This window comes from Takifugu rubripes, chromosome 12 (genome assembly GCF_901000725.2).
Source record: "Takifugu rubripes chromosome 12, fTakRub1.2, whole genome shotgun sequence".
Classification (NCBI taxonomy): domain Eukaryota; kingdom Metazoa; phylum Chordata; class Actinopteri; order Tetraodontiformes; family Tetraodontidae; genus Takifugu; species Takifugu rubripes.
In genome coordinates this window covers 6,251,194-6,264,271 of record NC_042296.1, presented here as the reverse complement: position 1 = coordinate 6,264,271, position 13,078 = coordinate 6,251,194, and the positions used below count along the sequence as shown (strand labels likewise).

Below are 13,078 nucleotides of genomic sequence, written 5' to 3'. Positions count from 1 at the left end.
TAACAGGTTTTTTTTAGTATTTTTGTATGAAGCTATTTTGCAGCAGTGGTGGAGGAATCACATTAAACATTCATGCTGGAGTCAACCTGAAATTTATGCTTCAGTCATTTTTTTAAGACCTAACATCAGTGGAATAACCATGAAAATCAAAAAGGAAAAGAAAGGAATGACATTCACAGGCTGGGACAGGTTTTATGTGTTGCCTTCACTGGCTTTCCCCCAGTGTTGTACAACTGGCTCACTCTGGGTGTGATGATTTGTGTTGTTTTCACTCTTTTTGTGGAGGCCGTAGTGACAATAGAGAAATGACAGAATGTCAGGGATGCAACCAGGTCCTTGATTCATGGTTGCTTCTTAACCAACGTTCTCTGCCTGGTTCTTTTATGGCTAAATTCAAGAGGGACCACAGGACAGCTGCAAAAGAGATTTATTCCAACCTGCTCCAAACCTTCCATGTGAGTTAAATGTTTGATATTTGTGATTGAGCTGCCTTTGACCGTCTGCCTCGCAAGGTTGCTTCCGTCATTTGTGCTACTGATGCGTGTCCCTACGCCGGTGACATAAACTAAGAGGTTGAAACACGGCCGAGAGCTGCTCACGACCGTCCGTGTGTGCTGCACAGACTGACTCACGTCCGGCATGTTTCTGATGACATCACTGAGGTTAAGAGCTCTCAACAGGACCAGGCTTCATCGTCGCTGTGCATGGCTGCATATTTATAAACCTGAACCAACTCTGCTAATCTGATGTCCTTTGGCTTAAAACATCAACACCTGAAAGTCGGCTCAATGTTGACCGTGGTTAGGGTAAACAGCAGGATAATGGCTTGTTTTCTTTTGGAATGAATCAGATTTTAATCTGATTTTCCACAAACCTTTTTGATTCAGCATGGAGCGGGTTAAGAGCTCATGAAGAGCCAAAAAAGTGTCCAAAAGGAAGTCCAGCTCTGAAGAAAGGAGACAAAAGAACAAAGACTTTATGCGAAGGATTAAATTGTGTGGCAAAAATGACAAGCCTGTGACTTAACTCACCTCAAAGTGCTCTTGAGCAAGGCAGTCCGTCCCCTGAGAGCTGCAGGACTGCTGTCACATAACTGACATGACAGCGTGACAGCATGTAGCTCCTGGCACTGACAGAGGTCAGAATTAGTGTACAAATTCAGTCTACTATCTACGTGTTCCCTTGTTCAACCAAAAGGTCGCCGGCTCTGATGGCTGCAGCCTAAATCAGCATCATACTGTCTGAAAATCAAACAACCCTCAGATTTTTGACTGAAAAGCTACAAGCTAGGAACCACGAAGGGGGACCCATGTCAATATCTATACAAACATGTCGTTCCTATGTGAACAAAATGACAGTTTCCTCATTATTATACGCTATATAAAGCATGTCCATGTGCATTATATTTAATTTCAATAGATGATTAACATTTACACGCATAGATCGTAACAGAATGATGAGAAATGTACAATTAAGTCTTTTCTAGCTGATCCCTGGTTCCAGTGGGGTACAGAATGCAGTAGATATGAAGCAGAAGGTGTCACAGACGCCATTTTCTTAAGAGTCTAAACAGCTTTGCTAATCAGCAGCGTCTGGATGTGTAGCCACGGCTATTTTTAGCTCCCTATTCTCAACTCTCAAGTTTGCTGCTTGGCCCACCTACAGAACCAGGGAAGGCACTTCTGGTGGAGCATTTTGGAAGGGAAAAGTTTAATAATGGCACTCGTTGCCATGGCGACAGCAACAAATTTTTAGCATGATGCCTCTGTTTGTTGTGCGGGTTGCATATGCGTGATCTAAAGTTAGCGCGACGGCTACATCAGACATTTACAATTAGACGAGATGAGTGGAGACAGATGAAGCTCTGACACAGCTGACAGCTGAGAATTCCTCTGTGGACGTCAGGGAGGTGGTCTTCGCTCCAGCCTTCAGCACGTTGCTATAGGAAGTGATAAGTGGCGAATAAAAATATATCTTTCCATCAGATTGTGACGTGAGTTACGGCCTTGTCGTGACTGAAGCGCTCGGCAGCTCTGTCACCAGGGGCAGATGTCACATGGTTGGGTCTCTTGAGGCTAATTGGTCTGAAGTGAAGGGTCAGACTAAGCACCATTCAAGAAGGCAATGAAGAAGAAAAATAGCAACAGGTGAACTGTCCCTGGGCTGAGGAAAGAGTCGTTTAAGGGTATAAGTTGGCTGTTGGCCCCGGATCGGGTCAGAGTCGGCCCAGAACTGGGATATGATAGTCTCTGAGGAAGCCCACCACTCATGGAAACAGGTGGAGTGAGCAGCAAAGGTTTAAAGCACTAATGAATAATTCTTTTCATCAGCTGTTGTGATCACCTGTAGCCAGGAGACAGGTACAGTCACACCGAGAGGCAGTTTAAAGTCTCCAAACCTGATCTGCATCAAGGTGGGAGGAAACCAACCCAGAACATGGAACTAGAGTAAAATATACCTTCTGTCAGATATGTGTAGGAAATCATGCTTGATGCACTGATGAGGCGGGGAAACCTTTTCAAGTTGATAAAATGTCTTTTTATGAACATTTTTCACGTTGAAATGACGTAATATTCAGAACATGTTGTCTTGGATCTTGCAGCAAAGAGTGACGTCATCAGTGTTGGTCATCCTTCTGCAGTCGCCTGATCTGTGTGATCCCAGTCAGCCCTAGTCCACAGCCCTGTGGGACACCTCTGCACTCTTGCGTCTCATTGATGGAAAACGAACACTTAATAGATGTTTTTGCAGCTTTTCACAGTCTGTTGGCTTGATGTGACCTGATAGTTTGGATCAAACTCCTGCAGAAATGTACAAACATCAACAACTGTTTTTTTTAACTCTAATTTCCACAGCAAATTTTGACAGGAGCTTCACTTAAATTTTAGACTTGGGGGCTCACTTTATTTCATATTTACCCAGTGTGTTCCCGGGCTGATAGCGTATTAATTAAGCTGCTGAGTCAAAGTGGATCAGTAACAGCAGCCAATGGGAGCTCCTGTACTTTTCGCTGCCAGGTTTCCTCCCTGCAGTGCTGCAGGAGGGCGGGTGGGAGATCAGCGCCATTCCTTCAGCATGCACCCCCCCCCCCCAACCCCCCTCCTGGCATCATTTCCATATCAAGGTCCCAGTTAGATACGAACGGACACAAGTGAATACTTAATACTGAGAGTGGAGAGCAAGAGATATAATTGAACTCTGGCTTCTTGGGAGATTCATTTGCATGGCTGTTTTTATTAATGCTGAACGGGAGAGCACGCAATCTCCAGCAGAGCTCGGGGGGATTTCTTTGCAAATAAATGAGAGCCTCTTGTTTGCTTTTAAACAACTCATTTTCCTCACAGTTGTGACCAGCTAATAGGAGGCTGGGAGGGGACTCATCTGCGGAGACGCAGCGGCCTATTATTAGGTCTGTTTCAATCAGAATAACGCTTCCCTGCAAGGGAAAGATGAGCCGGAACGGCGGGATTCTCGGATAAGAACCTTCATTTAACCCTGAGACAGCATGTTCAGTTCTTGTAGAGGTGTGAAGGCTACAAGGACGGTGTGCACGAGCAGAGGAGATAAAAATGGGCTCGGAATTCACAAGTTGGATGGAAACAAAGCAGAATCTCAGTCTATGTAACTATTGAGGTTTTCTCCTTGGATGCGTTAGCATGAGTGCAAACAGACTGGAATAAATCACCCCACTTGCCTCATCCAGAAATCCATAAATGAGGAGGATTGATTTAGTTTTTTTTTATTTTTTATTTTTTTAAAAGACAGGAATTCCCAAGAGATCATGGTTGTATCTCACCCCCCTGATGGGAGAACACTCACCATGCAACAGGTAGAACTCGCAAACGCAGCCGTCTTTTTATCTGAACTGCTCGAAATGTATTATTTTAGTCTTATTATTTAATTCCCGGGCTGATCGCTGTCTCTCTGGGCTGTGGGTGACGTCGTCATCCACGGCCGCAGGACTAATTGCCCCATTAGGGACAAATCAAGTCACTGAATCATTGATCAAGTCTGTGCTGAATTGCAGGAGCTGTCTGCAGATAATATGAAAAAGCAATGTTCTCCAGCAGTACATTAGAAAACCAAACATTTTGGAGGGTAGCTGCTCTTCAGAGCTCCATAAAACTCTACTTTCTTTGTTGTGTGGCATATTTCGTGGGTCAGCGTGGCTCAACTGACCTTTTCTTTGTGCTTTAGGTTTAAGCCAGTATTGATTTATTTTGTCAGGCAGAAATTTTTTTTCAAATTGAAAACTCTTTGATTCTTTAAAGGAAGAGTTTGAACAACTTTTCAATAATTTTCCAGAACAGCAAAACTCTGTAAATTGTATCTAAAAGTGGAACTAGATTACAGCCCTGTGGCACACCACATGCTCCAACGTCGGCATTATTATAAAACATATTTAGTTATTCAATGAGTGGAATAGTTCATCATTCCTAAATAGTTCTTGGAGTTTGTTTTGCTTTTTCTTGCTGTGTAACTCACTTGTTTTGTCATAATAAACCAATAAAAAACTGAGAACAATTAAGTTGAAAGTTGCACAACAGCAGATTTAACAGTAGAGGGAAAAAACTACATGAAAGTATATGTTTAATGCTGTTCATACAAAGGTGTTAACATATTGCTGCTCTGTGTTAGAATCTTTGGCCCTTTGCAGGACCTCATATTTAATTAGTTGAATTTATATTATAAATGAAAACATGAAGACCTTTAGGATGAAGGTACGTAAACAATGAGGGTATGTGGGATTTGCATTTCAGATGTGAGTTCAGTTGGGGCTCTGCACACACACTTCTGACAATGCAGTCCACACACATACACACACTGAGAGAGACAGAAAGAGTTGGTTTTAAATTAATGATTTAACTTTTCAAAGCCAAACCCTCCTTCTTTGTTCCCGATTAAAATAAATACACTAGTTAGTAAGCTGAATGGCATGACTTTGGATAGACGCTTGCTTCACAGCGTAGAACCTCCGATCCCAGATGTTTTATTCACACTGTGTGTAAAATGCGACTAAGCTAATATTTAGTTTGGGCTGGAAAAGTTGTTGGCCATTTGTGTGAATATGTCTGGCGTTATAAGAAAGTCGGTGTCACATGAATTCCAAGTATGTCTCCAGCATTTGTTAAAAAGCCTCACCTATCTATCACTCATCAGCAAATAACCTGGATTTTGGGCCTTTTGAGCGAATTCTTGGTATAACCTGCTGGAGGGAGATAATGCTCAGCCTGAACGACAGATGTTGAGGTAAAGGGCAGCCGTCCCTGCATGAAGAGATGCGGAGTGTGTTTTAGCTTTTAAATCAATCGATAATCCTGCCTTAAAATTCATGTGGATCCTTTGGCCCTCCCAATGCCTGCCGAGACATTTAGCCTTTCTGATGATGCTTATCCCCCTTCTGCATCTCTTTCCCACCTCGGTCTCATCCAGTCCTAGAGCGAAGGTGGCAGAGGAAGGGGCCACACTCAAAGTTCAACCCTTATCTTCTATTAGGCGGGAACCCAAAAGGATGGCGAAGGAGTCGGGTTCAGATGGAAAAGAGGCGTTCTGCACGATGATAATGTGCGCCAGTCCGAGCAGGAAGGTTTGATATGAAGCGCACGTGCTTTTCGCTGCACGCGTTTAGCCTCGTTTCCTTCAGCGCTAGAAGAATCAGAGCTAGAATAATGGCACAAAATTAGAGTTTTACTATTTATTTACAGTTATTGATGATCCGGTGCAGGAAAGAAAGTGTCCACACAGCAGTAAAATATACGTGATGCCCACACACAAATCCAGAGGAGAGGAGCAGCTCCTGTTATCCAGTGACTCTTCTGGGATCACGACCCAGTGAAGACAGCGTCGGCCACTTCCAGCGCGACTTGGGTTCGATTCTGTTAGGTGGATGAAGATGGTGCAGTCCTGATTTTCTTAAAAGTAGTTTGTGGTGCAGCAACGTCAGGGGAAGGAAACAACTTCTGGAGCCAAAATATATTAACATTTAACAAGGTCAATCAATGGTTTCTTCTACCACTTACAGTTGAAAAGCATTTAAATGCAACCCGAGGTGGCCGCTGAAACATCGGGAAGGCCAACAGTTACGCTGAGTCAGCCGCTGTTAAATGGAGCTTGACAGGCAACGCACATGTTTTCGTGACCCGAGCTTTTATGAATGAAAGGCTTTTGGATGTTGGCTGCAGTGGATCCATTAGAATTAACTGGTGCTGCTGCAGCAAACATTTACTTCGTGTTTAAAAAGCTCATTTGATCTCATTATGCACACAGATTAACCAACTCCAGCTCATCTCACCGAAAGGGCAAATGTTAGCCATGTAGCTGGGCGTGCGCGAGAGCGCGCGTGCATGTGTGATATCAGATCTCACAAGCTCCAGTTTTTTATTGTCCTTGTCCTCTGGAGTCAATCCTCCACATCTGTGTGTATTTACTGAGCAGATTCAGATGGCCTGGAGATAAACTCTGTTTTTAAAATGGCGAACAGCACACCTGCACACTGTAAATAAGCATTCAGGCGCTCCGAGAAGATTCACTCCACGCAGGCTGATATTTACACATGTGTATTTACACAGAAAACCAACACCAGAAATCTGGAAACGTCCATCAGGCCCCGGCCTGTGGAGGCGTGTCCAGGGCCCGGATGTGGACGCTGGGTAAAGTGAACCAGGCTAAAGGAAGTTCTCGTCGAGCACTGTCGTCCTGGAACTTGATGTTCAGGTAGAAGTCTCCAGTGTAGAGGAAGAGCAAAGCGCCCGCGCACACAGACGTTTCTCTGGGCTTCACCTGAGGAACAGAGACAAAGACAAAACATCAAAGCAGCTGGAAAGGCGGTCTGAAGCAGAGGCTTTGATAAAAAGAAAAGATGCTAACAAGTGCAAACTATTCTCTGCTTTAACGAGAAATTAGGTTCTTTTGAACAGCGGCAACCTTGGGGATTTGTTCAATCTTCTGTCAGGCATCAGCTCTTGTTGTTTCCCACATCAAAGTGTGGGGATCTGCTACAGAAAAGGTCTGTTTCCTTTTGTTTTTTTCTGAAATGAACTTTTGCTTTTCATAAGAGGTTTCAGTCGTGACCATTCAAAGGTCATGGTGTGGTCTGTGAGCATCAGCCTTTGCTTTGAGTGTCTGCTTTAACTGCATCTCATAACAGCACAGCTTGTGCTCATGTGTGTGGCCCAAACCAAATCAACCATGACTATTTCTATAGAGCTGTGTACAGTGGTCCGGTTAGTACTGACCGTGTCGATGTAGAAGCTGTTGGAGCCGATGAAGGTGACCACCTCCTCCAGGTCGTAGTTCAGGACTCCATTCTGGAAGTCCTGGTAGGGCACCACGGTCAAAGCCAGGGGACCCACCGCGTTCTTGCTCAGGTTGGTGAGCTGCACCTCAAGGCTAACCGCGTCGCCCACGCCGCAGTCGGCAATGATGTCGCAATCGCACGGCTTCCCGTTCACCAGCACATCTGGGAAACATTAAAACGCATGAGAGACGAAGAGGAGATGGAGAATATGGAGGTGTGAAAATAATTTTTTTTTGATGAGTTATAATAGAGAAGAACCTTTTTTTGTTGAAGCTCCTCCCACATTTCCCTCATTTGTATTCACCAATACCAAGAGGAGCCAATCACGCCGCTCCAACAGATCAGTAGCTTTGGTTTATCTTAAAATATGTTTCAGCGACGCCACAATGCTGCCGGTATTCAGCAGAAGTAGCTCCAGCTAATCTCATGCATGACTAATTTCAGTCAAGACTGAGCAGGCGAGAGTGGTGGCCCCACACAGACGCGCACCCATCACCAGCGCGCCTCTCCAGGGACGCCCGCGGAAAAAAAACAGGGATTGAGTTTAACTCTGCTAATGTGGGTCCGATCGCTCCTGAGGTGGCGAGGGCGCGAGGGGAGATGCAATCATTAGTTCGGAACAATGAGCTCTGTCGGTCTGGTGGGGATGAGATGACTGACTCCAGCACCTCACGCCTGCACCGGCTGTCTCGCCTGTCCCGGTGGCAAACCTACGGCTGCGATAAGCTCTATCAGCCCGGGTGCGAGATGCGACCTGGGGTTCATCCCCGATTGGCTGATGCAGGTGTGGGCGGACGGGTCGGGGGCCAGGGTGGACAGATAGACAGACAGACAGTCCTGCAGGATGGAGGAAGGAGGAAGGGGGAAGGCAAAGACAGGGCTGGGCTGCTCAGGCCGCGCTGATGTCGTCAGCAGGAGAGGTGACATTCGGCTCCGTGGGGGTCCGTTTTAAAAATACACTTGACTTCACTTGACAAAAGACTGCGACGGTGCAGACAGGGCTCGCTCTCCGGAGGGATGTTGGCAACAGCAGTGGCCCTGGATTTGATCTGCTTCTATTCTGGACTCCTGAAAACACATTTCATGTTCGGTTGCTCATAAAGAGCACATTTACATTTCCCGGGCCGGCCCGTCCGATCTGTCCTGTCCCTCGGGGAAAGCCGTGGGTCTAAGCGCTGCAGGTGAAAGAGCTGACGTCATCCAGGGGGGCCACTTCGGCGTCTTCCTCTCACAAGCTCATGTGGTTACAGCGCACAATTCAACACGTTAGCAACCGCAGCGGCTGTTTTCTTACGTTTTTCTTACCTTGTACTATACTTCTACTACTATAGATACAGATTATTGCTTTAAGTCATGTGAAAATCAGGATTTATTGCATCTTAAGAAAAGACAAAGGCAGCGGCTGCGGCTGCAGATTAGCATGACTTTATCGTGCTGCTGTAAACATGCGTTTCCTGGGATGTTGACAACATTACCGTCGCCTGTCAGATTTGGGTTAACCATTACTCTGCCAGCGGTGCGATCGATGCTGTGGTTGGGGTTCCATTCATGCATTAACAACAACCATGTTCAGTATATAGTGGCACCTTAGCATGTTGGTTATATTTAGTCGCTTCGGTCTTGTTGCTAGGCGATGAACAAAATATAAGTAGCCGTTGCCTCTAAAAGCGGAAATAAATTCCTTCAGTTGCATGCGAACAAAAGAGAATGTTGGGATTTAATGAGCTGATGTCCTCCCACACACGCACACACGCACGCACACACACACACAACAATACTTACTCAGATACACCCACACAACTGATATTTGCAACTGACTTTTTCCTCCTATTGAAGATTTTGGCAAATCAATGTCTGTGTAGAAAATTTAGATGCGTGAAGAGAATAGATCAAATTAAATGCAGAAACTGTGAATGTACATACAAGCACCTGCAAAAGAACCCCGTTACTATGGCCGTGGTTAATGAGTACTGATGAGATGGCGTAAACAATTATTGAGCGTGCATTCTTCAAAAGAAGGAAAGCAAATAGGAACAGACAGATGCTGTCTGAGTGGCTGCAGCTCCCTCAGGAAGATCCATAAACATCTTTGTCTTCTAAGCTGCGAAAGGTCAAGGCAAAATGCACATTTTGAAGAGCATCTGGTCTGTCTGCAGTTGCAGCGTGAAAGCCTAATTCGCCTCTCTGCTGGAGTTCCTGTCAGGAACGCTAACGCTCACAGGTGGAATAACCTGAAATGCTCCTGGCGTAACTCGAGCCAAAGTTAAGTAGCACAGCGCGTGTTAATAAGGTGCTTTGTAGCTTGAGAAAGGAAGCATTATTTGGGATGATGCACTGACTACATTGTGCACCACTGATCTGTTGCTTTATAGCTGACTTTACGTCACAAAATGCCCAATCAGCCGTCACAGCCGGTTAATGACACTAAAGCTACGTGATGTGAAGGTTCAGGCTGTGGAGAAAGAGAAGAAAGTGGCTCTTTAGATGAGTTCTGAGGAGAGGAATAAAAGCTGTAGAGCAGAAAATAAAGAATGAACAGCAAGATGAGCAGCGCAACCCTTTAGAAGAATTGGACTAATAAAATAAGCCACAACAAGACAGTAACTGGGGACTGGGGGGGGGGGTGATTATGGCTGCGACAAACGCCGCGCCAACAAGTGCTGCGCCCCCAACAGGTACAGTCAGCCATCGATCAGCCGCCTCAATTTGTGGCGCTGTGAAGGTTCGTTAACATGCTGTAAGAAACGAGGGGAACCGATGCGCTCACTCATTTAGAGGCTCGTGTGGACGCGCGGCGCCTCTGACACCTCGCGTCTCGTGTTGATGTTGACTTCTGCATGGACGCTGCTGGAGTTTGCAGAGGCAAAGTGCTGCGGTGCACGCGTCGCCACAGCAACCGGGAGAGAAATGGAGATGATATGCGCCCCCCACCCCCCCGTCTGTGTGAGCATGAGCATCGAGCATAAGACCACAACTCCCAGATTAAACACCCCATCCCTCGTGGTGACGCTCTGGTGTTTACAACGCACGAAGAGATAACGGCCAGATTACTGAGACGCGGACGTCATTCCTGCAAAACCGTGTGTGTATAATACACAAAGTGTGTATTAGGTAAGAAATCTGCATGAATAGAGTGTCAAGCCTGAAAGCAATCAGGACTCGAGTATTTTTCCCTTTTTTGGGAGATAAAATAGGAAAAAAAACAAGAAAAAGACAAAGGCCTGATAAATATATAGATTTTTACAGCGGTTTAGACTCCCAGGAGGAAGTCCTATTACAAATATACTGAAATACAAACCAGGATGTTTCATATCCAACATAGACCGCCCTCCCTTCAGGTTGATTGGGATGGAAGGCCAGTATCCTTTCCTCCAGGAAGAGCATTAACACAGAATTGTGATCTGGCCCAGATGACCAGGTCATCAAGGTTTAACAGCTCCTGCCGGCCAGCAGCCGATAACCAGGCGGGGTCATTGATGAATGCTCTGATGGAGCCGGAGGATGTGCTTTAAAAGGTTGAGGTGTACTGAAGCCAGTCTAAAAATAACCCGACAGCCGCTGATATTCCCTCAGGCCATCTGCCCCTTTTATAATTATCCCCATAACAACCACTCACGTGATATCTGTTGTCTTTTCCTTCCACAAATGTTTAAAGATTCCATCTGCTCTGAATCGGTTAAAGCGGCGACACGTCGGGACGTTCCGCCAGATAAAAGAGAAATAAAGAGGTTAATGAGTTAAAACCATGACGCCAACGTGAGACTGAGGTCGCTCTAGATTAAGATCGACACCAACTGCTTCTAAGTCTCTTGACAGCTGATCACTCATACAGATGTTGGACAATGACGCAAACAACGGCCGCCCTTTCGACGTGACATCCGCTGCTCTTCTCCAGCGTCCGGGCCGCGCGCGCTCGACGCCGCTCCGTGACTGCCCAAGCGTCGCCATTCCTCATGCGGCACAGCTTTCATTTTTCATTCTCCACCGGTGGCCGCCTGACCTGTGTTTACTCAAATAACACTTCTTTCTTGCCCTCCAATCCATCCGACCATTTTCCTCTTCAAGAGCAGCAGACAGGCTGCCAGATCCACGTCTGAATAGCAGCTTCGAAGGTTATCGCGGGTTAGTATCCTTACCCTTCACTTCAGCTGCACTCAACAAGGCTTTAAAAAGCGGCCCGCACACCAAGGACAGGGATTAAGATATTCTCTCCCTCACACATGCGTACTCATGCAACAATGGGGGAATAGAGACCTCTCTGGCTCTCTACAGGCGAGTAATGGGGCATCTGAAAAGGCTCTTGTAAAAAGTGGTCCGGGGAAATATCAAATAAATACAAGCTGAGTCACACTCTACTCGGAAAAAAAACCCAAGATTTTACTGCCACAACACATTTGTTTCTCACACTCGAGGCGGGACGGTTCTCCTGTTTCTTGCACATCTAAATGTAATTTTATATTTCTTAAGTTTCTTTCAGTCCCAGTTAGCCTAAAGATCCATTTCAAGGTTTCCTTTTAATGGTGCCATTAAACCTGTAATACAGCTATTTTCCAATGTATAGAGTAAATCAATAGTGTCAGACGGTGCTGGTGTGCTTCCTTTCTGTTATAATTGCCCCACACAGTAGCAGTCCTGGTACGGGCCGCTCAGCTTTGCGGACAGGTAATTGTTCAGTTAACTTTTATGTCTGTACTGAATATTCTTTTCAAAGCTGCTGAGTATCTGCATCAGCACCATCAGGCATTAAACTGGAGGAATTGGGTCATTAAAATGGACACAGAGTAGCTGGAGCAGTAGAGGCGACCGTTATCTGAACTTATAGGTGGGTGATTCTGTCGGGGGGGGGCGGGGGTTCCACTTGTAGCCCTTGCTCCATTTCTTTTGGTGATTTCTACCAGTTTAAGCCCAGAGGTACCATTTCATCACGCAGTGTTAGTCAAAATGGACTTCTGCCCAGTCAGAATCTGCGTCAGACAATCAAAGACGCCACTTTAGCCGATGATTGAAACAACAGAATTGGAACCGCCCGAAGAATCCAATAAATCAGCCTTTTGCCTGTGGAATTGTTTGCACCTCTGAACATTAACATGATTCATTTGTATCAATTTGGGGTTTTTCTTCAAATTAATGCAAGTGAGGAGACCTACTGTTGTGTGTACTGGATAACAGGAATATGATGTTAATTTCCTCGTCATCATCAATATGACTGGTATAATATTTCTGAACCACACAAAGACCTTACGGTGCATTTTAGCTAACTTGTGTCTCGGCTGGAAAATAAACAAAAAAATAACCAACCTTGATTATGGTGCAGCGCATGGAGCAGGTTAGAGCCTCCCCCTCCCCCCAATTACACTCATACGCATGAAACTTAACCCTAAACACACATCTATAATTGTAGACTCGTAGTGCGGACACATTTGAGCCGCACCGGTTTGATCTGTTGGTGCAGCACGTAGCAGCCGGTGCTGAGGTGATGGACAGCTGCTAATTACTACAGGAGGGACGGGGCCCAGAGCGGTGGTTCCTGATGAAATCTGCCTACAAAACATCCTCGACCTCCATCTCAGCCAACAGCAAAATTCAATTGCAGTAACCAAGCTTCAACCTATAGGGGGCAGTCACTCGTACATTTTAATACAATCTACGCCAAATTGAAAGAAAATATCGAGCTGGACCAAAATCCATCATCAACACTGCTTTATACCCAAATAAATGTCTTTTTTGAGGTGTGCCATCCACCTTGTTGCACCTTTGCTATCATAAAGGCACCTCTCACAA

The 13,078-nt window shown here is 45.6% G+C and overlaps 1 protein-coding gene across 2 annotated transcripts in view; it reads right to left on the bottom strand.

Annotated features, from left to right (window-relative positions):
- Window positions 1-5,680: 5,680 nt before the first annotated feature.
- trappc9 (trafficking protein particle complex subunit 9) overlaps window positions 5,681-13,078 on the bottom strand; it is an 85,601-nt gene continuing 78,203 nt past the window's right edge. For both annotated transcript variants that reach the window (XM_003968994.3, XM_011609005.2), the window contains 2 exons: window positions 7,236-7,459; window positions 5,681-6,780 (listed from right to left, as the gene is read on the bottom strand). In XM_003968994.3, the coding sequence (XP_003969043.1) occupies window positions 6,601-6,780; window positions 7,236-7,459 (404 nt within the window). In that variant the 3' untranslated portion in view covers window positions 5,681-6,600. The remainder of the gene's footprint in view (window positions 6,781-7,235; window positions 7,460-13,078) is intronic.